Source organism: Parasteatoda tepidariorum, chromosome 4 (assembly GCF_043381705.1).
Source record: "Parasteatoda tepidariorum isolate YZ-2023 chromosome 4, CAS_Ptep_4.0, whole genome shotgun sequence".
NCBI classification, from domain to species: domain Eukaryota; kingdom Metazoa; phylum Arthropoda; class Arachnida; order Araneae; family Theridiidae; genus Parasteatoda; species Parasteatoda tepidariorum.
The window spans coordinates 1,608,646-1,636,571 of NC_092207.1; the positions used below are offsets into that span (position 1 = coordinate 1,608,646).

Sequence of the window (27,926 nt, forward strand, 5' to 3'; positions counted from 1 at the left end):
TTTTATGTGAATTCTGTTGCGTGATTATGTAATAATTTTCATGTGAAGAGTGATAATTATGATGTAAATTCCAATTTGTGATTCGAAAGGTGCTTAATCTAGAACAGCTATGTGTGATTCTTAAATCATTTTGATGAGAATTGCGAGTGGTTATTCTTAAATCTCTCTTTTGTGAATCCCAATGTGTGATTTGTAAACTACTAGAATAAGAATTGTGAGGCATTATTCAGAAATAACTTTAATTGAAATCATGATGTGTGATTTATAAAATACCTTAATACGAATCCTGATGAGTAATTTGCAAATCACTTTAGAGCAATATTTGATGTGATTTATTAATCCATATCACTGAAATCGCAATTCGTAGAACATTTTATATGAATTCTAATCCGCAAATCAAAAATCAGCTTAATGTGAATCACGATGTTTATTCATAATCAATGAAACCCGTGGAACTAATATTTATTTATTTGCAGGAAAAACTAAATGTAAAAATATGATTATAAATTATAAAAAAATTAATTATCCTTCGCACATAAATTAAAAGAACAAATAGGATAACAATATTAACATGCCATAATAATGAAGTTAACACATTGAACATATTTCTAAATCGATTAAACACTATATATCATTCGAAAACTATGTCTAAAACCTAAAATTTGCTAGAAATTTCAGCTTTTAAAACATTAGAGAGAAGAACAATAAAATAATCTGGTGTGAAAAATCTAGGAGAGAAAAGTTTTGCATCTTCTTTAACCCCTTTTCACTTCAAGCATTAAAAATTGCATCTATCAGAATTTCTATAATCTTCCTTTGAATTTATTTATTTTTACTGCTTTTTTGTAAGAAATATTACTATTATTTTAAATCCTAAAAAATCAAGTACTTTTCAAGTACCCTATGGCAGAATTCAAGAACTTTTCAGGGCCCTGATTTTTTTTCTAACTAAATTCAAAGACTTTCAAGGTTTTTCAAGTACCGTGGGAACCCTGAAACTCTGTTACATTAAAATGATATTCTATTGAAATATATATGTAGCCTAGCCTAAAAAAAATGAACCTATGGTGAAAAAAGTAATTGTGTTTGGAGACAGGAGAGTTACATTGCTGACTAGATTTGACTGTATAGCCACTGATTAGTCAGTGCCTTTAAATAGCTTTCTATGCAATAAATAAATAAATAAAAAATCCTTAAATATTTTTTAAGATTAAAATATAAATAAAAAGCTGTCCTGTGTTTTTACAGAAGAATATTGTGATGTCAGAAGAAACTTTTTTCAGACTTTTGTACCAATTTATTTGCATTAATTAGACTTTAATTACCTAAGTCGATTCCTAAAATTAAACTCAATTATTAATATTAAAATAAGCTTTTTTAAAATAAGGTACTTATCCCTGCCCTCTCTTTACAAAAAAAAAAGCTTCAAATTTTGCTGTAATTTTGATAATGAGTAAAAGAATTAATTAGTGAATTTTTTAACACGAAATAGTATAAGAGGATAATTTAAAAAACGCTGAGGACCAAATTTAGTTATTGCATAATATTACATTACTTTGATAAATTTTAATGGTGGTAAATGAGTGTCCTTTAGTGTAAAGAAGAACCCTGTCCTTTTTTATTCCTAGGGAGAACTCTGGCTACTCCATATCTTAAATATAGCTCAGTGTTATAAACTTCCCACTAGTGTTTAACCTAGGCACCAGGGATGAGAGTAGTCAGAAAGTAAAAAAGAGGAAATCCAAAAAACAAAAAAAAGAAAGAAAAAAAAGAATATATATATATATNCGAGAGACAAAAAAAATCTCATCCCTGTATAAAGGTCAACCAGTTTTATCCCAAGGAAATGATTTTTAGAGAAACTTCAGAGGGAGGAAAAGGGACTTCAACAATTTCCCTCCGCGGAAAATTAAATTCCTCATAAAACATTTTAACTTGGGCAAAAAAAAATTTCAGAGGAAATTAGCGGGAAAAATCTGAAAAAAAGCGGAAATCCGCGGAAGAATCTCATCCCTGCTAGGCACAAACATTATTTAAATGCAAACGTCTTTTTAAACAATGCAAAAGCTTTTATAGTTCAATTTTCCTTAGAGTTGAAAGGGAAAAAGTGAAAATGTTTTGAAAATGGAAAAATAGATCTAAGGATTAAACTTTAAATAAATAGCTTTACCGAAATAAAATAGTGGACAAATTCCAATTAAGAAAATAGCAATAAGCAGATTTCAGTATTTACACTGTAACTTTGGAACTTTTATATTTAGCATTTAATTACTCAGAATACAACGGGTCATAACATATCCCCCCCCCCAATTTTAAACTCTGCTAAGGAAAACCCTCTATACCTTAAGTTCACAAACTTAAAGGAAATATAGTTTGTCTATGGTAAGAGCTCCCTCTGCCACAAAGTCTGAGGTCGTCTGCTGCCACAGAAACAATAATAGCACATTTCAGGGAGGCTAGCTTCACTTCACTCTAGGGCTAACACAATAGATCGAAGAAAAAGATTCCCTTTTTTCTCGCCTACTCGAGATAAAACCTGTCCTAAACAATGACCTACTTGAAATAGTTAAACCTTGTTACTATAGTCACCACCATGAGCCTAGATGAATGGCTAGGGGAGTTCTAGACACACTATATATATCTTTCTAATATTCATCTCAAATTTGTATACAAATATTGAATTGAAAAATTTCAGTAAAAAAATTTAAATCCATACAAGTTGGTCAATCAATTTCAAAACCTATTCGGAGAGAAGAAAAAAGTTTTTTTTTTTTAAAAAAATAGCACAAAGGGAGATAATAAGGGACTTACAGAGAAATCTGTTTTCGGAGGGAGTCTTTTCTGCTCCATTAACATGATGTCTTCTAAAGCTTTGTAGTACAAGTTTTCAGCCAATGACAACCTTTTCTTTGCAAAATCAATGTGAGAGCCTGGGTGATCTTCAGATGGCTGAAACACACAAAATGTTCATCAAAAATAAAATAAATTTTACATAGTCCGTGAGCCAAATTAAAAACACTCTAAGATTCTATCTTAATTATCATACTATACAGTATTGTTTTGACGAGGTTTGCACTTGTTTACGTTAGTGTATCAATAGGTGAAATTAGACAGGTAGATAATATAAATTCGACCCTATATTATATAAATATTGAATATCTATTACATAAATTATTATATTAGTATATAATAATTAGATCAAACTATAAGAAGCACTGTAGTGTTTTATTAATGACAAGATTTGCACGAGTTTATCGGCTTTAATATTTAAACATGTAATGGATTTTTATATGCTTCCTACTTGTATTTAACGTATTGCATTACAATGTTAACCAATGGAGACACGAACGTAAACAACTGCAAACCGGTTTCAGCCGCAAAAAAACAATAAAGCTGTAGAGTATCACCTGATAATTAAGATGTTACACTGAATATTAGAGTGTGTCTAATAATTTGGACAGGGATTGTTTGGGCAAAATTTATCGACACATATCAAAGTTGGTTTTTTGACAGCATAAAACCTGGTTTAAAGCGTCAAAAACTTATTACGAAAGCAAAAATTAGATAATCGTGAAATAAGTAAGAAAAGAGTATTTTTATGGAATAAAACTTAAAACAAATAAACTAAATTTACAATAGTTAATAACTATTTAACATTATCTTTATAAAGCGTTTTAAACAGAATTTAATTGATATGAAATAATTTAAAATTGGTTTTAGTTGACATTTAATAAAAAAAAGAGTTTGAAGAAAATACAAATGTTGAAATTAAAATAAGACCAAAATCTTCCTGCAAACACTATTATTACAAAATTTGATAATTACCGAATTCTCTAAAATATATATATATGTTTACTTGTGCATAACATGTGCAAAAGGTTTCTCCCATTTCCTTCACTCTGTCACTTATTCTTGTTTCAGGGTTGTTGTTGCATTCTCTGGAATAAAATACAAGACATTATCACACACGTGACACTCACAGAGTACAAAGCATTCACTATATCCAAAAATACCTCAATTTTTTACTATTAGCTAACAACTGTTATATAGGGTTCCCACTCTTTTAACAAACAGGGGTGATTGTGAGCCCAACTAAAAAATCCTGAAAATCTCTAGAGTAAAAGCATTAATGACGCATTTAAAAAAAAATTATTGTCTTTAAAAATTTAAATCATTGATATTTTCATAACATGAAATTCCAAATAAATTATATGCAGCATAATTTAAATTTAAAATTTTGAATAAGCTTATTTTCATCTCTAATCACATTTATTATTCTACCAGAAAAAATATTTACAAATGAAAGAGATGCCAATTATAAATTCTAGTTCCGATATTTTTAAATAAAGTATGCAAGAATTTTTATACATAAATGCGATCAATGATTTCTTGAAACTTCTGGACCTTGGATTTTCGGATAACGGTTAGCGAAAAATCCGGAAATCCGGACTTCTTCCGGAGCACAATCACCTCTGAACAAAGCAAAAATTAAGCACTTTAAAAGGACTTTTTTTTGTTGAAAAAATTTAAATACTTTTTTGAAAAATTAAGGACTTTAAAAATTGAATGATTGTTTATCATTGAATATACATTTTTGCAACCAGTGACAGTGCACATTATTTACCTTTCTAAATAAAAATCAATAGATAAAAACAAAATAATAAATTGTAAGCACTGATATAACTGTATTAATTAACAGATATTAACAGGACTCGCCAAAGAAGCATTAGGCAATTTTTACAAACTCTAGTCGTTTTAAAAAATAAAAAAAAACATTTTCAGATTGTTAAAAGTTAACATTATTGAGATTGTGAAACTAAAGGTATGAAACTAATCTGTATTTCATGTTCAATGATTTCATTGAAATTGAATTGTAAAACGAAGAGCAGAAATTAAGATTTGCAATTTTTTTTTCATGTATATTAAAAAAAAGAGTAAAAAAAGAAATTTGNGTTAAAAGTTAACATCATTGAGATTGTAAAACTAAAGGTATGAAACTAATCTGTATTCCATGTTCAATGATTTCATTGAAATTGAATTGTAAAACTAAATGCAGAAATTAAGATTTGCAATTTTTTTTCATGTATATTAAAAAAAAAGAGTAAAAAAAGAAATTTGCCAAAAACATTGAAAAAATTATTACAACTACTTTTTATATTTTGTTACTAGACCAACAAATGTGTTATATTTACTTTAGGATGAACTTTAACAAAATTATTTCCAGTCAGACCTGTTATTAGGAATTAACTTTACATGATGTTACTAAACATTGAGGCAAAAAACAAGAACTAATTTTAAAGCAACCAAAAATTGAACAAAAATTAAAAACAGTACATTACGTTGCAATGTTAACTGAATAAAAAAATTATTATTAAAATTTAAAGATCTTTTGGTAACGTAGATTTAAATTTTTATGTAACAATCTGCTTATCCTTAAGATATAAAAATAATAGCATAACAATATAAAACTTAAAAATTTACATTGCAACAAAACAAATTATAAATAGTTACCAAATATTTAACTTTCTTGTTAGAAGCAAATCATGCTTTCTTATTTAGTACTCGTAAAAAAAAAATTAAGCATTTTTGAAAGAAAAGAAAAAAAAAAAACCCTTGAGGTCTTCATCAAAAACCAATAAACCCCAGGTTTTGGTGAAAAACATAGATGGGCTGGGATTTTTCAAACCCTGTTGTTTCTTACAGATATATTTAATTTTTAGTGCAATAATGAATTTTAAATTTTTTTTATGTTTTCTATAAATTTACAGTAACTTATTACACATTGAAATATTATACAAATTTATTTAATTCCTCAAGATTTTAGGAAATAGTTTTCGTTAAGAACTCTAGTTAAATTTTTTTTCTCTTTCTGATACTTCTTTCATTAGCATTTTACTTTAATTCCTATAAGCAAATGCGTTACCAGTAGAACTGAATTTCCTGAATTCTGCCAATTTTGAAGGTTAGTGTGCGTCTTCTACTTAGGTACCTTAAATCTGCCCACCCCCCAAAAAAGGACTGTGCAGTATCCCCCTTGTTCACATAATTCTTTTCTTTTAGGATGCTTCACTCTCCTCATAGAGTATCATTCTAGCCAAAAGGTGGAATATATTAATGAAAGGACATGCCTTTCTTCCCTTGCCTTTAGCCCCCCCCCCCACATTAATTTTTGTCTCTCTAAAATGCTTTACCCTTGATGCATGGTCTAATTCTAAGTGATAAAAGAACGACATTTTGCTTTTAAAAATTTAACAGAAAAATTGTTCTGATCAACTATAGTGTTGCTAAAAAATTAAGGACTTTCAAAGACCTTCTTACTAAAATTACTTACTTTTAAGGGCCCTTATTTTCAAAAAAATAAATAAATAAAATATTAATAAGCAATTTTTAAGGACTTTTAAGGACCGTGAGAACCCTGTTATAACAAATGAACCAGAATAACAAGCTTTAACATGCTAAACACCAAAAGCAAAAGGTTAAATAGCTTCAGCTGCTGATAGTTTCAGATAATTTCACAATAATCCCAACTCATATTTAAAATAGAAAAAAACAATGAAATTCCTTAAGTATGTTGCATAAAACTAAATATCTAAAGATAGTTGCTAAAATACTCAGTAAAAAAAAGTTTAAGATACTTCAAAGAAACTAGTGATGCAAATGAATAAATAAAAAAAATTAAAAAAATGTTTACATATTAGGTTTTCCATCAACAATTTCAACTTAGTATAAGCCATTCAAATTTTTCAACTTTTTATTACCTATAAATGGCTGCATATTTCAACATTGAGGCGATTGAAATCAAAAGCTGTTTCAAATGCAAGGTGCGTAGCCGAATCTCTTAACAAAAATAAGCACCTTTTAAGTACTTTTTAAGCACCCAAAAAATATTTCTAAGCACTATATACATTAACAAAATGCAAAATAATTTCCAAAGACTTACGTGATCATGATAAAATAATTAATTTCTGACAAAGAACTCTTTTCTTGATTATATTAGCCACCATAAAAAGATGGAGAGATTTTTCGGCTCGATTTCAGAGAGTGGAAATTGAGAATATCTTGCAAAATGCAGCAGAGTTGCACTCAAGAGTGCTAGAATCTTTTCTAGAATCTAGAGATTTTTCGGTTTGATTTCAGAGGGTGGAAATTGAGAATATTTTGCAAAATGCAGCAGAGTTGTACTCGAGAGTGTGAGAATCTCACCGAACTCAGCTCAGTAGATGCACACGAGAACTTGCAAGTATTTAATTAAACATGCAAAATGTTCAACGCTTTTTTACGGTAAGGATCGACGGTAGGGCATAATGGATTTTGGTTGAATGATTTGCGAAAACGTTGAATAGAACAATGTAAAAAGCAAGATTTTGCATAATACCTTGGCGAAAATCGACATGGTAAAGAAACAAAAATCTCCTTTTCAAAAAATGGAAATTAAGCACTTTTTAAAAACATCTAAGAAAAAAATCGCCTTTAACCCCCTCCTTCTCGCTCTCGTGAAATTTCCAGGCTGGAGTGTTGTGTGGAGTGTTAATGCGACTATAAGAATAAAACTAATAATTATTTTTTTTTGCCCGGAAAACATTTTATTTCTCATTTTACACGCCAGATGGCAGTACCAGGATAGTTTATTATAAACTAGATGTCAGCACTAATGAAATACGTGTATTTGGCAAAATAGGCACTTTTATGACCGTTTTCTTGAAAATTAACGGTTTGTTAAGGGCTTTTAAAAAACAAAAATTGAAAATAAGCACTTTTTAAAAATGCTATGCACCATGTATTACAGTAGAGAACCATTTATCCGGTATCCAGATAACCGGGAAAAATTTTGCTCGGTTTTCCTGCCATTTTAAACTAGAAGGATTGATTATGAAGGAAAAAAAAGTGGAAATTGGACTCATCCTTGAAGTTGAGTAGAGGAAAATGTGAGGAAGGGGAGAATTTTCCCCCCGTTTACCCAGAGAAGCGTCATTTCCTCCATGACCTTGAAGATAGAGAGGAGGCAGGGAAGGAAGGAAGGAATGTTTTATTTTCTCCTTTAGGCCGTCAATCAAACTCAAGGGTGTGGCATGCTGATTTCGTTTTCTGTTTGATTTACGAGGGGGTGGGGAAAATGCATTGCATGCATATCAGTGAACAGAAAATGAAAGTGAAAAATATATTTATCTATTTGACATTGATTAATAAAAATGAAATCCTTTTCTTTTGAATAAATTCTGATTCTTTGGAAGTGCGGTATCATTTGCAAGTTTTTCTTGGTGTGGAATCACATCTGCTGTAATTAAAAATCGTGTTTTTATCAACAAAAAAANAGTGCGGTATCATTTGCAAGTTTTTCTTGGTGTGGAATCACATCTGCTGTAATTAAAAATCTTGTTTTTATCAACAAAAAAATAAAAAATAAAAGGAGAATTGTTTATTAATTTAAACATAGGATTATTTTATGAAGCAGATTGCAGTTTTGTTTTTCTGATTCCAATACGTTTGATTTCTTTTTCTTTTCACAATAAATTTCGCTCTCAATAAATTAATTCTTTTCATTCATAAATTTTATCATTAGTTTTTTTTTTTTAAAATTCCGTTGATCTTGCCTTGGTCTGGGTTTTAATATTTATGCTAGTACCTTTTTCAACTATCGTTTCTGTTCGCTAATTTTCAAGTGTTTTTACTTAGATTAATAAGTTTTCCTTTTATTTTATAGTTTCTCCCCGTATAATTAGGTATGCATGAAATATAATGCATTATTTAATCATTGGTTTTGTTTATATTAGTTAGTTTAGGAATTGTAATTATTTTTAAAAAATAAATATGAGAATTCTGTATTTTTTAAATTTGTTTTTCTTGTCTAAACTTTTCCTTTCTTTTTCTTCTACTTCATGCGCTACACTTTTTCTTTGTAATTTGGGTTTGATAAAACATAGATTAACGACACTATTTGGTCGATCCAGAAAACCTGGAAATTCAGATATCCGGGATAGCGATGGTCCCGAGCACCCCGGATAATTGGTTCTCTACTGTACCTATAAATGGCAGCATGTTTTACCATTGAGGCGATTAAAATCGAGAGATGTTTCAAATGGTTAACAATACATTCGAAATATAAAGCATAAAAATACTCACCTAAAAATTTCCAACAGTGTTTCAGAAGGTGATGGCTTTCGTCCAGCGAGTAGAGTCTGTAAGCGGCTCACACTTTGCGTAGCTGTGGACACTGGCGTGATGTAAGTCGGATCCTTCTCTTTGAGATATTTCCGTCCCGTCAAAGGAGTGGAGGGCAACAGTGTCCGTGTCTAAAATAATTATAAATATCTTAAATTCAGCAATCTGAACTATATACGGGTTATCTGCCAAATTTTAGATTTTCAAATTCATGACTAATTCTAAAAACCTTTCATGACTTAATGAAGTTATTATTTTCGCCGACAAAAACAGTTATACTCTGCATCTTCATATTTATAGATTTTTAATTAAAAAAAAAAAAAGATAAAGAAAGAGTGGAAACAATAAAATAGCCGAAAAAAATACAAAAGCAAGTAATTTTTTTCTTCTTTTTTTCTGCAGAATTATATTTTAAAGATACCTTTCTTGTTCATCCGAAAGGAAAGAAATACTCCCAATTTCTCCTTTCTCATTTCGGAATTAAAAAAAATTTGCCAATCACTGGCTTGCTTCAGCTCGGATTTAAATTGATATAATAAAAAATAAAAAGTAATAAAAAATTTAAAAATCACAGAAGTTTAAAAGATAATTCACTCCAGAAATTATGTTTTTTCTTTTATTTTTTTAAAGTACACCATAAATTTTTTAAAGAACAAGATAAAACATTTTATATTTTAATAAAATATGACTGTGATTGGGGATTTTGTTACAAATTCAGATATTCGGAACACCATGAAATTGGGGGGAGGAGGTAAATTCCATTTTAAAAACTAGATTTTTCGGCAACTTAAAACCATGACTTTCCATGATTTTAAACAAAAAAGTTTAAATCATGACAAATTTTGCTCACTATCGCAATTTATGACTTTCCATGATTTTCCAGGTGGGCAGATACCCTGTATATATAAAAAAGTCTAGGTAGCAAATTTGTAAAAAATCTTCCACCTCAGTATTCTTCTTCTTAATTTCCTTGTTGGCTAAGAAAGAAATATATTTCCTAGTGGACAAAACATATCAATACCAATAATAATAGTCAATAATTTTGGGTATCCACTGAAAAAAAAAATGAACAAAATAGTTGCTTTTAGAAACCTAAAGCATGAAAATAGTTACCGAAAACTACGAAAATAGTTGCCTAAATAAGAACAAAAAATTAATCAAAAATATGACTAAATTTTTCTTAAATGACTTCATTGTCATATATTATGATCCATTTAGTCAAGTTATGTGGCAAATGTGATAGTTTTTATATAAACGTTAGTGTTCTAGCACTGAACTTTTATATCAAAAAATTAGGGTATTTGCCGAAAATTAAATACTTTTAATAACTAGAACTCATTCAAAAAAATACTTTTTCATTAAAAAAAACATACTTCTAAAAAATTAATCCATAATTGATTTAGCAAATATATATTTATACACATATTGTGAAAAGTGATTACTCAAATTCAAAATTCAAGCATTGTAATATGGTATTAAAAATTGGGTTTCATAAAATCGTGCAGAGTTTTGTACCAATAACCGTTGGAAAAGTGATCGAGAAACAAAATAGACTTACAATGGAATATGAGCAAATTGATGATATTTCAATTGCTCATATTCCTTTGTATATGAAATATCATCCCATAGATTGTACTTTAAGTGGTAAACAACATTTTTTTAAACGATGAAAATAAGAAACAAAATTCCCTGTATTTTCCTAATTTCTTAAAAAATAAATTAAAAAAACTGAAACTACTGGTGAAACTTAGAGAAAATAGGTACAGCTCAACACATTCAAAACAAATAATGATATAGTAAATTAAATAGTTCAGTATAGCTGAAATATCATCCTTAAATATCCCATAGATTGCACCATTGAGTGGTCACCATTTTACACAAGACAAAAATAAGAAACAAAATTCCCTGTATTTTCCCAGTTTGCAATGAAAAACTCAAAATTCCCAGTATTTTCCCTGTTACTTTAGGTGATTTTTAAATTCCCTGTATTTTCCAGGTTTTCTCTTTCTCCCTGATAAGTGGCAACCCTGTTTTTGAAGTTATAAAACTAGTTATTGACATAACTCATATTACTTTATACTTAATTTTTTTTTTTTTACAATGAGGATAAAAAAATTTTGTTTTTTATTTATTAATTTTTAAATTTATAGTGCTAAAAAAGTTTCAGTGATAACAAATTTTCCACGAGCAGCTTTTTGTGCATTAGTGTGTACACTATATGATCAAAAGTAGTGGCGGAAGCATAATGGTGTGGGGGTGTTCCTGTGGTAGGAAACATGAACACTCAGATGTATGTGGACAATACTGCACCATATGGCAATATTTCTTGGGAGGCCCATTTCTCTTGCAGCAGGCTACGTCCACATAACGAGGCTTGCACAGACGTGATTTTACGAAATAGGCTTTCTCAGAGCATCGATCCCATAGAACACTTATGGGGCAAATTAGAGCAGAGATTAGGTAGCCCTCACTTCAGCTGTGATGGAAGTCCTATTCAAAAACTGATGCAAAGTCTTAACAGAAGTCTGTCATTGAAGCAAAAGGGGAACCAACATCATATTAATATGTGCCTTAGGACGCACTAATGGCACGTTGGTGCATGAAGGTTCGCCACCCCTGCACTAAGTCCTTACCACCGGGTGGCCGAACACTTTTGGCAAGATAGTGTATTAAGCATGTCTGATTATCACAACAAAAAATACCATTCTTTTCTGTTTAAAATTTTTTTTATCTGAAAATACCTCTTGCATGTGCTGCTGTAAAGTTCCCCTCATTTCTCTTAAGCGCTCAGCAAAAACATCAGAAATACCCGGATGTAAGTAGTTTTGTTTTGCAGGCGTACCGATTTCTTCGTTAGCATTTTCGCCCAGAAAGATTCTTTCGTCAAAATCACCCACATTCAAAACGTATTCTTCGTATTCTTTATTGATAGCTTTACTATAAATGAACAAAAAAAAATTAATACAATGACAGCACGAACAGTTCATGCATGATAAATATGGGCAAATAAAAGGAAAATATGCAAAGTAAATAAATTTTCCTCCATATAATAGTAAAATAATATAGGTGATTTAAAGGAAAACTAAATCTTTAAAAATCACTGGAGCAAAAAAAATTAAGGCAGGAAATAAAATTGAAACCATACCTATTGGGTTCAAAATGAGCTGTATCCAACAATCCCATGTGAGTTTCTGATTTAGCCTTCAAAACCTGAAATCAAAAGAAGTTTTCAAATAAAATGCTTACCTTAATTTCAAATATTATGATAAGAAATATTATATCTCATATAAAAGTTTAAATGAAAAACACCAAAGATTGGTGAAAGTTGTTGTTTATAAAATTATTTACAATGGCAAAGTACTAGGTTTCATAGTGGGGCAAAGAAAAAATTAAGACATTTTTTAAAAACATCAATCTTTAAAACATTTATATAAACCACACTACTTTTAAACTATCTTGAATTGAGTTGAATAAAAAAAAAACTCTTATTGTAAAAGAATAATAAAATATATTACTTTCAGCAAGGAAAGTTTTAGCAGCTCTCAGAGTAATTTTATTAATGGAGCTTTTAACAACTCCTTATGGTTTTAGATCAATATATAGAAAATTTTATAGCATTCTTTCATTAAAAAAAAAAAAAAGTATTAATTAGTTACTTAATGTTCACTCATACCAAATATTCAATCAAAATTTGTAATTTAGCTTAAGACTCATTTAATCAAATATTTTTAAAGTAAGGCTAATATTTTTAAGTAACGAAATTCATATAAAAGTACTCTTTCCACCAATGTCTGATTTAATATATACAACTTTAAAAGAACTATCTAAAATAATTTCTTACACATAAAATGCTTTTTGTATGTAAGAAAATATGCAATAAAAATGCTTGAAATTTGTATAAAAGTACTCTTTTCACCAAGGATTGACTGTACATATAAAACTTAACTAAAAATATTTTTTTTAATACAAAATGCCTCAATACCTTTTTCTCAACTAGCTTCTTTATATATTCTTTCCACCAATGTTCCTTTATAGTTTTAGCCTCACTAGCGATGCCCTGATGCTTGTCACATAAGATTTCAATAATACAGGGAGGATCAAAGGGAACAATGTAATCTTTGCTGCCAAAAGTAGCCGGAAGAGCTAAAGAAGATTATTCAGAAAATTACTTAACTTTTTGGAACGCCAAAAATTATTTATAATATGATTGTAAAACCAATATGTTTATTTTTATTTGAATACCTCAAATAATTAGAACATAATACAGAAAATTGAGCAAAAGAACATGTCTTCAATTAGAGAAATGTTTCAGGGTTCAAATTCAGAAAGAAAAAAAAATTATCTGACTTTTTCAGGTATATTAGGCAAATTTCAAAGAAAATCTAGATTACATTTTATAAACATCATGCGATTTTTCATAAAAAAAAACTTGATTCCTTTATGTGTAATTGCCAAAGGGTAAATTATGTAAGCATAAAAAAATTATAATTGAATGAGAATGGTAACAAGGCAGTTACACTAAAATGTGACTTATAACTGTAATACATACTAGTTATTTAACTCTAATCTTAATAACTGATTATTGTTACTGACAAATCTAAGAGTGGTTATAGTGAATATAGGAATGTTCCAGTTTTTTGTAAAAATGAAATGTTTGACTATTCTTTGCTTTTCAGAGTCAAAATAAAATTCCCCGACAATTCCAGGTTTTTCCCTGACCTGTGGGAGCCTTTTTTTTTTCCTTTCAGAAGATTCAGAAAATAAAGATGACCTTGATGTTAGGGACCACAATCAAATTTCAATTTAAAAATATAATATTGATTTGCCTTAGAAAATAAAAAACTTAGTATCCACAATATTTACAAATTATATCAAATATTCTTGCATGCTATGTCTTTTAAAATGAAATTATATTATAGCAGATTTTCTCAGAGAATAAATGAATTGCAAAACATTTTTACTCAATAGAAACTACTATTATTTATATATCTATATTACATGCATGTGTTACATATACCACTCCATACACAGAATTGCCACTCGTCTGCACTCGTGATTTGTCGAAAGATTACATTCTCACACAGATAGTTGGGGTTAGAAATTTGTCTTCGAAACGATCCTGCCATGCCTATTAAATACCATTAATTCTCCAACAACCCCCTAGACGCAATCACTTCTCCACATAAGGGGATTAAGACGGTCATCATCCTTAAACTTGCCAAAAATAAAATGAAAACAAACAAAATGGTGCACTCCTAAAGACTGGCAATACCTTTGTCGCATCTTTCGAAAAATTGTCATACAAATTTTATTTTAATCTTCTTCAACAAAATATCACGGCTCTGAAGATCAATACCACTATTCCAACTGCTAAAAGCCAATATCACCATTCTGAAGACCACCTTACCTACAACTTTGAGAACAATTAAATTTAAGTGAAGTAAACTCCAAAAATAATAGTTATCTTCAAATCCAGTACAATAAAACTAAGCATGTATCGAAGAAAGAATATTTAACTAATGTCTTCAAAGAATTAGATGGTGACACAATAGCTTGCTTAAGAGAACATTGAAAAATTCATTTCTTGTTTAAGCTTCAAGGAAGGAAAAGGACAATTAACCAAATAAATAATTTAACAAACAATTTAAATAGAAAAAGAAACAATTAACTATAGCACAAACAATAAGTTTGATCAACAATTTCATGCCTGTCTCATTAATTCTGTTTAAACATTTAGAATGCCTGAACCTGAAAATTAATTTTCTCTCTCTTAAACAAGCATTTAAAACCAAAAATGCTCTGCAAGAATTAAAATCAGAGATAGTAATTATTATTCACGATGAAAAAGCTAATGATATTTTACTTTATATTCCAGAAAACAATATCCACAGGAGAAACAAATGAAAAAAAATTAAATAGAAGACGGAATCGAATGATGAAAAGGGTTACTGAAAGCGTGTTTTCACTTCGAGATTCGGTTATTCTAATAAATATCGGATTTTCAGAACTATGAGGAAATCAATTGTTATGACTGCGTAAAAAATATTAGAACAAAAATTTCTGCAGAAAAGAAAACCAAATTTTTTACTTCATTATTTTTCATTATTATCAAATGAGAATAGAAAAATCACAAGCATTTTTTCCCTACTCAGATGCGCGAGAAAGGCATTGAACATAATTCTGAAGAAAAGATAAAATCTTTCAAAAATTTCAGCAGGAAAAAAAAAACTATTCACTTCCCAAAAGAAAAATCTTTCAGCAAGAACTCTGTAACGTTCTGTCGCCATGGGGGCAAGTAACAGCTTTTTTTTTGTATCACCTTACTCACTACACTACTTCTTTTTTAAGTAGTGGACTACACTATAAAAAAAAATAGCCACTACAGTAATTCTGCTAATGTCCAACCACTGATCAATGTTGATAATATGTGAGAGAAAAAAAATCTGAAAATGAAAAAGTAAAATTAAGCACTTTTCACAAACATTTCATGATAAATGCCTTTTTTGGGGCTTTTAAAAATGAGAATAAATAATAAGCACCTTCACATTTAAAAGGTGAAATGCAGCCAAAATTAAACAAAAATAGTTTCTTATCTTTGGGTGGAAAAACAAATTTTTAGGAATTAAATATCGCATATACACAGAAATCCTATTTTAAAAAATAAACTGTAATTAATAAAATTTATGAGAACAGATTTGAGATAATAGATTATGATAATAAATTCTAGGGACTGAAAAAAAGTAACATCTGACTGGATTTCAACAAAAAGTATTAAAAACTGCTGTCATTCACAAAGCTATCAACTGTCACTATTTTTGGAATTGTTTTGAAAAATTAAAATCTCTCTTTTTTTATGCTTCAGAGAAAATTCACAATAGTATTCATTTAAAGCAGAGTTTTAAAGGTTTAGGACAGAATGGATAAATCCACTGTTTAAACCAGGATTTAAACCATCCTGCCTAAAAACCTTTTAATTCAAATTATTGTCACAATTTAAGCAAAAAAAATTTCTTGAAAAATAAAAGGTTGATTTCCAAACAAGAAACAAAATGAAGACAAGTTTTTGTTTCTTTAGAAAAGTTTATTATTATTTTTAATATTGCATTATTTATCCTTATGAAAAAAATAACTTACCCATATTAAAAGCATATTAATTCATATTTAAAAGATTAGATATTAACTTTTGTTGCTCAATGAATTGTGGAGCTTCAAAAGTTATAAATCTTTTCCTATTATATCATATTTCCCTTTAATAAGTTAAAGCAAATTGTATAGAAAGTGTCACATATTTATTAATTTGTTATTATTATGAGAAGAATGGTTACAGATATAGAATTTTTACCTTTTACCCATGTTCAAGGCTTTGGATACTTTAACCCTTTGACATACGAAGACGCCATTTGTTTCTTATGTCAAAACAATAATTAACGTGTTTCAGGCGTCTTCAACAAAGTGATGCCAACTTGCTCCAGTCAGCAAATAAATATTTTAAAGTGGTAGTATATCAATCGTGATTCTTGGTTTAATAAATTCAATTTAGTAGATTTTTTAGCCACCACTATTTCTAAATAATTTTGCAAATATTAGTTTGTAGTTATTTACCGTTTTTTTATAATTATTTTGGCGTGTCAGGAGCAGTTGGCATCAACATTTTGTTACAAGTTGTTGTCTACAGTGCAATCAAAGATCATTTCCAAATCAAGAAATGATATGTCAAGGGTTTAAGACAGTTTCAGTTAATCTAGGACAGTAAAACCCACATGTCCTGTCTAATAACCAGTTTAGGATGTCCAAAATCCCAACCCTGATTTAAAGTTAATTCATAATAATAATTAATAAATCTTTCTTACCTGAAAAATTTGGATTTAAAATGTCTTTTTTGTCAGCGAGCAAAGCATTGCTATACATCAAGTCAACACAGCACAGCAAAAGGTGGAAAGAGTTCACTAAATCTTCAGAGATTGCAGGAAAATTTGCTGTGAAACAAGAATAGTTAATAACAAAATAATATCACAAACTGAGATAACAATCAGATATCTTGAAAATCAGTATTTTATGTTATTTAGTGTTAATATATATCCAAGAAGGATTCCTGGAACTCAAAGAATCTTCTGTAAAAAAGAGCCGCTAGTCCCACCTTTGGATCTAACTATCAATAAAGGTTTCAGCGTTGAGCTCACCCAAGCAGTTTTCAAAAAAGAACAAGACATCTTTATTTTAAGCACCCTGTATACTTAACCCGATTAGGTACACATCTATATTATTTCTAGCCATCTTTTCTCTTTTTACTTTACAATTGGATGTTGCATAACTGCTTTTGATGGTGAGGTGTAGCCCAGTCGCAGTTACATTGTCACCTCAACAGTTTTGATTTAATCTCCTGTGCGTCATAAAATAGTTGAATTAAAATATTTTATTTGAATTTATATTACTTAATTATGACTAAATTTTTTCCTACTTTCATTCTGTGGTCATTACAGTTTTTTTTTTTATTTATTAGAATTTAATTCTAAAATGAATTTTCGTATTGCATGATATGATAAAAAAAAACATTTCTTTTCTTCAATGTTATTGTTCATGTGATAAAAATAGCAATTTTTTTGTAAAAAAAAATTTAGTTTTTTTATTTTTGAATGAATTTTAATAATGGAACACCTTTAATTTACAAATATATTACAAGTTTATTGATAAAAAAAATTGAATGCTAATGTTAAAATAAACATTACTACATTTGCCATTAACATATCTAAATACATGTGCCCTTCCTTAGCCAACCTGCTGTGCAAGTGGCCCTTCGCTCAAAAAGGTTGTACACCCTTACCATAGATTATGCTTTCAGTGGTCACCATTTTTTAAAAGACGAAAAAAAGAAAACCAAATTCCATGTATTTTCTCAGTTCATAAAGAAAAAAAATCCAAATTTCCTGCATTTTCCTGTTATTTTAGGAGATTTTTAAATTCCCTGTATATTCCAGATTTTCCCTGTGGGATGGCAACCCAGCTTTTGTGCAACTGAAATATTTTTTTTTAGAAATTGTAAAATACAAAGAAGTCTTACCCTTAGCTCAAAATAACATTTGCCATTATTTATATCATAATTTTTTAACGAAAAAAATAATAAGAGATAAAAAAATAAAAAAAACACATAAATTTGCAAATCACTGTAAAATTCATTTTTACCTTTAACTTTAACAAACAAAGTCCAACAAAATGAAAAAACTTCAGACGAGGTACAAGGAAGTCTCCTAAAAACAGAAAATTCAAAATTAGATAATTATGAAAAAATGTAACTCTAGAAAAGAATAGTAAAAACTATTTTACCTCTGTTTTCGACTTCTCGTCGGTCGAGGTGGGTCTTTAAAAGGATTTTTGAATATATCACAGTATATAGGTTCAAATTTCTTAAAAATCACTGTCGATACGTTAAAACTTCTTTCCAGTCTGTCTACTTTATCCCGCATCTCTTTTGGCAAGTTAGCCATGTCGGCCCATTTTTTCATCTTACTAAAAAACTGAACTAAGCTAAAAACAAGAAGAGTATTTGCTTTAGTTTGTACAATACAAAATAATTTTAAACATAAAGGCATAAGAGGCTGTAATATAAAAGGCATAAGATAAAAATATTATATTTAAGAAATATAATATTCATCTTAATTATTTTTCATCAAAGTTTACCTTTTAGACACTATTTCTTTTAATAGGCAAAAAAAACACATGATTACTTAAATTATTTTGAGTCTAAACGAGTAATAATGTCCTACACATAGTTATATAGTTTACTGAAAGTTAGAATTTTATTTTAAGTGCCACTTTTAGTCTGTCTAGGTTTTTATGAGAGGTACCTATTTTGTGAAAATTAAAAATTTTATTAAAAAATCAACACAAAAATATGGTTAAGTAAGAAGATATTTTCAAATATTGACACAACAAATAAAAATCAATTATGATTGGTAAATTCTTATATACTTTCTCCCATACATTCAAAAATAATTTTGCTATCATAAAATTTTGAGCTTAGAATTGTATCTAAATTTAAAAATCCATAAAAATCATTGTCAGGGGTCTGTCTAGGTTTTTCTGAGAGATGTTTCAGACAAATTATGTCTAAATTTTCACAAAATAGGTACTATTTTGCACAGTTGGCTTTTCGCCGACAGAAACTGGTTTTTGCCATGCCAGTGGAAGAAACTGGTTATAACTGGTAAAAACTAAAAAAACATCTATATTAGTTCTAGTAATTGCTTAACGACATTTTGTTTAAGTAAACTGAAAATTGTAACTCCATGTAACTGTAACAAACTTTTCAATTCATTGTTTGTAAATATATATTATTTTTGTTTGTAAATATATATTATCCAAAGCATTTGGGATTGAAATTATCATGTGCTCAAGAAGAAAGTGCCAGAATTTTACTTGCCAATATTAACCCAGATTTTGTACCTTATGTCATAGCTTTGCAAAACAAATCGGCCTTATTTTCGGAAACTTATTTTTCCAATCAAGTTTTGACAACTACCCTAGTTGCTACATGGTGGTACGGTTTTAAAAAAAATGCAATAGATGACAGTTTCACAAATCTTGCTTGTTCCTTGATGGCAATGCCTGCTAGTTCTGCTGGACTTGAGAAAATCTTCTCAAATTTCTCGTTCGGGCATAGCAAATTGAGAAATTGTTTAGGTTTAGAAACTGCATCAAAACTTGTCTTTTGTTATAGATTACTTTAGAGTGCAAACAATGTAATATTTGATTTTGAATGGTGATAATTTTGTAAATAAATTGTACTTCGATTAGCATTTAATTGTTTTTTTTTCTCTATGAATTACCCATTGTGTGTCAATCTCAGAGCTTACTTTTATGTCATTTTCTGAATTTCTGCCACAAATGTGGCAGAAAAGGGTTTCTACCTTGCCAGTTTTAACCGGTTTTTACCAGCGGTTTTAACTACATCGGCAGAAACTTGCCAATCTTGCTATTTTGGGAAAATTCAGACATAATTTGTGGAAAATTAAAAATTACATTAAAAAATCAACACAAAAATATGGATTTATCGCTTCTTAAGGGATAAAAAAATAAAATTTTAAGAAAAAGTATTTTGTGAAACAACAGTTTTTTCTTAAGTTGAATTTGTGAAGGTACCGCTAAACGGTAGTAAATTCGGTCTGGACATGCCTCAGATTGTCCTTTGTTAAATTTAAAATTGAATTAAAAAAAACACGCATTTAACAGTAATAGCACTGAAAGTTATTTTCATTATGAGAACTTTCTCGCAAAGTCATATATAAAAAAAAATTTCATAAAAAAATAAAGGTCCGTTAGAATAAATTTAGAACAATGTTCTAATGTTTAGAATAATATTCGAATTTCAACTTCCTGTAAAGTTCAGAGGGCTCTTCGCTTGATTTAAAAAAAAAAAATTTAAAAAAATCTCGCTGTAATGTGGCATAAGCGACTAGTTAGGCTACCACACTGCACTGACCAAACACGTGCTACTGATTCGTATATGCTTAATTAACCCGGGATTTATCGTTTCTTATGGGAAACAAAAACAAAATTAAGAGGCGGGGAATCTTAATTTTCTTTTTCAAAAGAATTTTGTGAAACTACCGAGTATCCCTAAAGTATAATTTGTGAAGGTACCGCTAAACGGGAGTAAATTTTCCCTGGACAGACCCCTGAATATATAAAACAAAGCAAAATTTAAATTTTATTGCACGAACTGTAACTGATAACCTACTACTATAATTAATTTAAAATAATCAACAGAAAGTGTAAAAACAAACCTTAGTTTACAAGATCTTAAAAGTCTAGTTAAAGAAACACAGTTGCCTTCTACATAACTTCCACGTATAACTGTGGGAACAGCACAGGTTCTGCAGGCAACATATAAGGCACAGGCTAACCAATGTAAACTATCACCCTAAAAGAAAACATGACAAAAATATATTTGTCAGGAAAAAAAGGACTTGAAATACAATTGTGACAACAACAAAAAATCAAACGATGAAATCTTGAACAGGGAAAATTGTGACACTAAGAGAAAAAACCTGAAATTTTTTAGTGCAAAAAATCGATATAAATTCATATACCATACATGTTTCGTATTTGACTTAAGTTTTGTAAAAATAAAATTTATAATTACCTGCTAATGATGAATATCACAACTTTATAATAACTAATTTAAGAAAATTTTAAGTTCTTACTTGAATCGCAATGTCGGTTTTTTAAAATCACACAAATTCGAATAAGGCTTTAATGTCGTGATAAGAAATAATCAAAGTTTCATTGAAGCTGTATTTTTTTAAAAAATGGGCGATTAAAGATTAAGTTCTTGACTTTTGTATCTTAGACTCGAAAAAAGGCTTATTCAATGATGTGATATCACATCCTGAGGATATTTCCGTATTGTGATGTGTCCTGTTAACTATAATCACAAGGCACTAAATAAATTTCAACTCGCTAACTAAAAAAAAAATTCCGAAAGGGAGGGGGATCGCTACAAGTTATACTCCGAGTTGGTCTCATTTTATTTTGGACTAGATAACAATATGGAAATTTTCCACACTTACGACGCAAACACATTTCGGTTAAAAAAAGGAAAAGATTATTGTTCCTACTATCATTTCTTATTTTCGGTCAGTTAAAAAAAAAATTTTTTTTCAATTAGTTAATCGCCAGGTGCCAAATAGATTTTAAACTTGCAAATAAAAAAAAAGGTAGATGTTTGCCTGGGGTGGTTACGAGTTACAACTTTTGAGTGGGTCCCCTTCTGTGATGCTTTTTTAAGTTCAGGGGTGATTGTGAGCCAAAGTCAGAATTCTGGAAAATTTCTTGAGTTCTTTAAAAAAAAAAAAAAAAACTGCTTAAATTGGAAAAAATTTAAACAAGTTTTTTTCCCCTTTTCTCAATATTTCTTAGTTGACTTAAAATATATTTAAAATTTTACAGATACCTCTACCATTTACACATACCTATGATGACCTGGACAAGTAATTAAAATTTACAAATGTCTTTCTTTCTTGAGTTTATGATAACTATTAACTGATAAAAAATGAATATTAATCATGAATATAAGCTTATAAAGTATCTCTCTGGATCTCCCTTGTAAACAAATAAAATAAACTGTGTTTTTAAGTTCCACCTTTGAGAATTTGATTTCCGGAAACTTCTGTGATCAATGTTTTTTTTACACGTCTGGACCTTCAATCTCTGAAAAATTCCGGATCACTGTTAGCGAAAAATTAAGATTTTTTCCAGAGCACAATCAGCCCTGCGATTTTATAGATGAAGGTTCACTTTTTTGATGTCTACTCTCCCCCACATTGGTGACTTTCGGAAGTGATGTTAACACGCCTACCTTGACAGAAACACCTACTTCGATTTAAACACGCCTACTTCAATGGATGGCCCACATTGAACAGTTCACTTGCTACTTGTGACTTCAACATTATCTAACGCCTCATGTTATTGCTACACAGTATTGTTCACTCACAATGTCGGCCTGCATACACTCGACTGCTAATGGCAACACAGGAGTAACCATGACAATGAACTTAATACAGCTCTCACGAACAGCGTTGAAATGTACGGTGATGTTAATAGTTGATTCATTGCTAGTTAGTGAGAAGCCAGGAGAGCTGTATTAAGTTCACTGCCACGGTTGCGGATGGAGTGCACGAAGGCAGACGTTGTGCCAGATGTGTGGCCATTGAGATCGATTATATTAGACATTAAACTTCACATTTTCTTGAAAATATGATAATTGGAAAACAACTGAGATGATTGGCATTAAATTTTTCCTTCAAAAATTAAGACGGGTTTTCATTTTTCTGTTATGCTTTATCTGTATTTAATCACTTTTTAAGGGGTGTTTTTAAGAAAGCACTGTGCATTTTTAAATGCGTTTCTTAAGACATTATCTTTTTTAACGAATTAGGGGAAAAAAAATTTCCAGAAAATATTATTTTCAGCAATTAAATCTTTTTAAAAACTGGTAAGTGGAAATCGCACGTAAATTTGGATTCTTTTATAGCAATTATAAAAATCTATAACTTCATTAAAACGAGAGTGAAATTTTTATAATCTCCTCTTTCTCAAATCCCCAGAAGGAAATATTATTAATGACATGATTTTAAATGGAAAATCTCACTCATCAAAATAATTACTCTCTTGAAAAGTTTACAACCATGAATTTATAAATAAAATTAACTACACCCCCGTAACAGGCCTCCTCATTAGTTGATATTTCCATCGGAAACTATCATAAACTTGAGAGAATTTATTAGTAAATGTTCAAAAATGCATCACTTAAGACATCATATCAGTAAATAAATCAGGAAAATAAAGCGTTTCTGAAAATATTTACCTCCAGTGTGTATGTATTATTTATCCTCTGGTATGATTGCCACGCTTCATTTGAGGTTTTTTCATCCATATTCAAATCAGCACATAATTCTTGGAATCTTTCTTTCGCCTCCTGTTCATCAGTGTTAGAAGATTCATTCATTTTTACACAGAAATTAGAGCAGACAATTTTACAAAACAAAACTTAATCCTTACGCCATAGATCAGTATTGGCGGGAAAATTTAGTTACCAGCTGACCCTGAAAATGTATCATTCCGCATATATGTTTCCGATTCATGTAAACAAAACTACATAAATTGAAAAATATAATATAAATACTTAAGAGTACCTTATGTAATGAAAAAAACGCTTTAGTTCATAAAACGGTTTGAATAGTTTAAAATCCTAAATTGTGATTCATTATTTAATAGGTATTCAGAGGTACTATTTATGTGTTTTTCGCAACTCAGTTCAAAAGAGCGGGAACAAAAAATATCAGCTCACGATTAGAAAGAGTCAACTTTTGATGGGCTGTGTTTTCTACCATCGATACCAGAGTGCGCTACACTAGAATAAGCTACAAGCTCTTTACTGCCAATACTTCCGGGTTAAACTTTCGGCTCACAACGTGATCCGAAAGTTTCAACGATCAACGTATTTTGAGACTCTCTTAAATATTTCTAGGATCAAAATTGTGATGACATGTCTTCGGATCATCCTCAGGGATGTTGCCCAGACCGTCGCCAATAGCCCATTGTGCAGCTCTAGTGCGACGTAAATGAACTAGAACTTAAATATTCTTTGTATGCGTGTATTTGCTGTTGTTGTTCATTTACGTCGCACTAGAGCTGCGCAATGGGCTATTGGCGACGGTCCGGGAAACATCCCTGAGGATGATCCGAAGACATGCCATCACAATTTTGATCCTCTGCAGAGGGGATGGCACCCCCTCTTCGGTAGACCGACGACCTGGACGCGAAGTCGAGCACTTTACGATAGAACAGTTTAACGAGGACCAATANATCCCTGAGGATGATCCGAAGACATGCCATCACAATTTTGATCCTCTGCAGAGGGGATGGCACCCCCTCTTCGGTAAACCGACGACCTGGACGCGACGTCGAGCACTTTACGATAGAACAGTTTAACGAGGACCAATACCGCACACCGTCGGTCCCTACCCAGATTGATCCAAGTGGTCACTCACCCGCACACTGACCGCAGCCAGTGATGCTTGACTTCGGTGTTCTGCTGGGAACCGCGTCTTAACGATCAGTCCACTGCGGGAAGCGTGTATTTGCAACTTGATTTTTTATTTGTGTTTAAAAAAAGAATCGTCATTTGAAGAGCAGTCCATTCGATACTTAAAAATTATCATGTGAAGCTTTAAATGGTATCTTTTGTTGTTGTAGTTAATTTAAATGAAGGGAATGACGCCCCCTTCGGTAGTCCGACGACAGTGTTGCCAGATTAGGGGTTTTCCCCCTAAATTTAGGGGGATTTTTTTTATCTTCAGTGGGTATTTTAGGGGAATTGGTTTTTAGGGGTTCGTTTTAGGGTTATTTTGTGAATTTTACTAGTTTCATTTTGGTTACCTTCTAATATCAAATTCTATCACTGAATGTGTGAGATGGTAATATGAAAATCAATATATTAAACCAAAACAAAAAGATTAAGATGAATATAGGAATTCCAAACATATTTTGTTAATACGCAACACCAAATAAATATTATGATTGTCATAACAATTAGTAAATGGCAAGTGCATTAGTATAAATCACATATGCCAAAATTAAGTTATGTATTTTGTTTGTATATAAAAATATTATCATTATAATAACCATTAGGGAATGAAGAAAAGTACCGTAATTAAATCAACTATTTCGTCAATACATAAAACACAAATGATATTATAGATGTAATAACCTTCAGTAAATACATGAACGAATTAGCGAAACAATCTACATTCAAATAAACTACTTTCTCTTCAGATATGCTCCTTTATCTAAAAGTAAGAGGAAATGTTTGTGTACGCACTTGTGTATATTGAATGAAATTTTAAACATATACACGTGAATTGTATGTACGTACAGTGACACAAGCTTATATTGTACGTACATGAATACATGCGTACATTATATGTATACAGATGCATACACACATATAAATAAAAATACATGAATACGTGCGCAGTATATAATTATGTACATGTGGTTACTTTAAATATCGTTGCATGAATAACATTGTTATTAAATAGTATATGCACATGTCAGTACATTCTATGTCATTTGGACGTAGAATGAATACATTATTTGTACAAAACAAAAAACAGACCACCCTGAAAAATGTTTGATCTCTATAATTATTTCCTCTGGTAGGGTATACTATTACCCGCCGGTAATATAATACGTGGTTCAATTAAAATATTATGAATCAATATTAAGGTCTGATATCGGGCCCTGTGTTAATATTGAAAAATGATTTCGAATTTCCTCGTTTCAAAGCTCTTTGAACACGAATTTCCGCATTTTAAAGCGATTGAACAAACTATTTCAGATATACATACATTGTAAACTACAGGGCCACATTGTGTACCCCCTATGAGGTCTTTAATTTTTTATTCTGGCAAGGTACATTATTTCTAGGTAATATAATAAGTGGCTCAATTAAAATATTATAGATAAATATTAAGAGCCGATATCGGGCCGTTTGTTAACATTGAAAACTGTCTTCGAATTTACTTGTTTTAATGCACAATTTTAAATATACATAGTGTACACCCTATGTGGTCTACAATCAGTGTTGCCAGATTAGGGGTTTTCTCCCTAAACTTAGGGGGGATTTTCATCTTCAGTGGGTATTTTAGGGGAATTTGTGTTTAGAGGTTTGCTTTAGGGTTATTTGTGAATTTTACTAGTTTCATTTTGGTAACGTTCAAATATCAAGTTTTAAAACTGAATGTGTGAGATGGTAATATGAAAATCAATATGTTAAACCAAAACAAAAAGATTAAGATTTAATTTTAGAACTTAACCTCTTTGTTGAATGTAGTAAGTTATTACTTAGCTCAATCATACTGTACGTCTGGTGAATTTGAATTCAAATTATATAAAATTTTTGATGTGCGTGGTTTAAAAACAATGCCAAAGGATAAAGAAAAAAAGAAGCATACACAAAAGTACAAGAAAAATTGGGAACACGAAAAGCAGTTTAAAGGTAAATTAATGGTGCAATTGTTCATCATTTTTTTTAATTATCAGCACATTATTAATTTGTTGATAATAAAGTACTAAAAAGTATTAAATCAATGTTTTCTATACATTATTTAACTTTTGCACTATTTTTTAATACTTATACATTAAGTTTAAAATTTTGGGTTTCTTTCTTAAATTTTAGGGGATTTTACAACGCTATCTGGGGGTGAACGGTTATCGGCACATGGCAACAACTGCGCCATGCTTCACATGCCTGCAAATATTTAACTTAAAACACCTCCTCTCGGACAGTAAACAAAATTTATTTTGGCCCATTGTGGGCCCACTAATGGGTCTATTAAAAAATCCTTCGGTACAATTGATCGATACATTGAACTCTAGTTTTGAGCAGAGATTGAAATTTATAGGTTAATATTATTGGGAGTTGCGGGGTGTGTGTGTTCGTGCCTCCGGATATGACTTTTGTCCCTTTTTCAGCTATTATTCGCTCTTTAACACAGAAAAATAATTCTTTTCACATATGGAACACTTTATTCGCTCTAAAATATTGAAAAGAAGTTGAAAAAATAATATAAATTAAAATAAATAAATAAATAAAAATTATCCGAAATTTATCCGTATATTAGCTATTATTCACTATTTCCCAAAGAAATAATAGTTTTTTTTTACATACAGAACACTTGATTCACGTTATAATATCAAGAAATATATAAGAAAAATAATTTTTTTTTTCTTTTTTAATGGCGGGCACTTGGAGCTATTGTCCATTGGCCACAGAAAGTGCCAGAACTGCTAATTCTCTTTTCGTTACCCAGTGGGCACCTGTGGCGAAGCCACGGCGGTGGAACAGCGTCGCCCACGTCACACTACCACAACCCGTTTATAGGGCGGGTCACATTCACACACAAATAAGAACACANATATTCGCATACAATTATAAAATTCCTTTATCTGATTCGAACCCAGAACCTTTCTGATGCAAGGACAGTTCCCTGCCCCCTACACAGACTGGTCGGCAGAAAAATAATATAAAGCAAAGAAAAATTTGAATGTCGACCCTCGCACGGTTTCGAACCCATGGCCCCCGGGACAGCACATCTAACTTGCTACACAGCTTTACCAACTGCGCCATGCTTCACATGCCTGCCCCGCGAATATTTAGCTTAAAAACCTCCGCCCGGTTTGTAAGCAAAACTTATTTTGGTCCATTG

General features: G+C 30.3%; 1 protein-coding gene across 2 annotated transcripts in view; it reads right to left on the bottom strand.

The window, feature by feature from the left end:
• Nucleotides 1–24,018, bottom strand: part of LOC107454693 (retinoblastoma-like protein 1) — a 60,941-nt gene extending 36,923 nt beyond the window's left edge. The window contains exons 1-12 of one of the 2 annotated variants that reach the window (XM_043052517.2): nt 23,850–24,018; nt 23,522–23,759; nt 20,940–21,076; nt 18,481–18,681; nt 18,340–18,404; nt 17,010–17,135; nt 13,142–13,302; nt 12,305–12,369; nt 11,901–12,096; nt 9,121–9,290; nt 3,857–3,938; nt 2,812–2,949 (exon numbers count right to left, since the gene is read on the bottom strand). In XM_043052517.2, coding sequence (XP_042908451.1) covers nt 2,812–2,949; nt 3,857–3,938; nt 9,121–9,290; nt 11,901–12,096; nt 12,305–12,369; nt 13,142–13,302; nt 17,010–17,135; nt 18,340–18,404; nt 18,481–18,681; nt 20,940–21,076; nt 23,522–23,662 — 1,482 coding nt within the window. In that variant the 5' untranslated portion in view covers nt 23,663–23,759; nt 23,850–24,018. Of the gene's footprint in view, nt 1–2,811; nt 2,950–3,856; nt 3,939–9,120; nt 9,291–11,900; nt 12,097–12,304; nt 12,370–13,141; nt 13,303–17,009; nt 17,136–18,339; nt 18,405–18,480; nt 18,682–20,939; nt 21,077–23,521 lie in introns of both variants that reach the window. The other variant, XM_043052516.2, reaches the window with a different exon arrangement.
• Between the last annotated feature and the right edge of the window lie 3,908 nt (nt 24,019–27,926).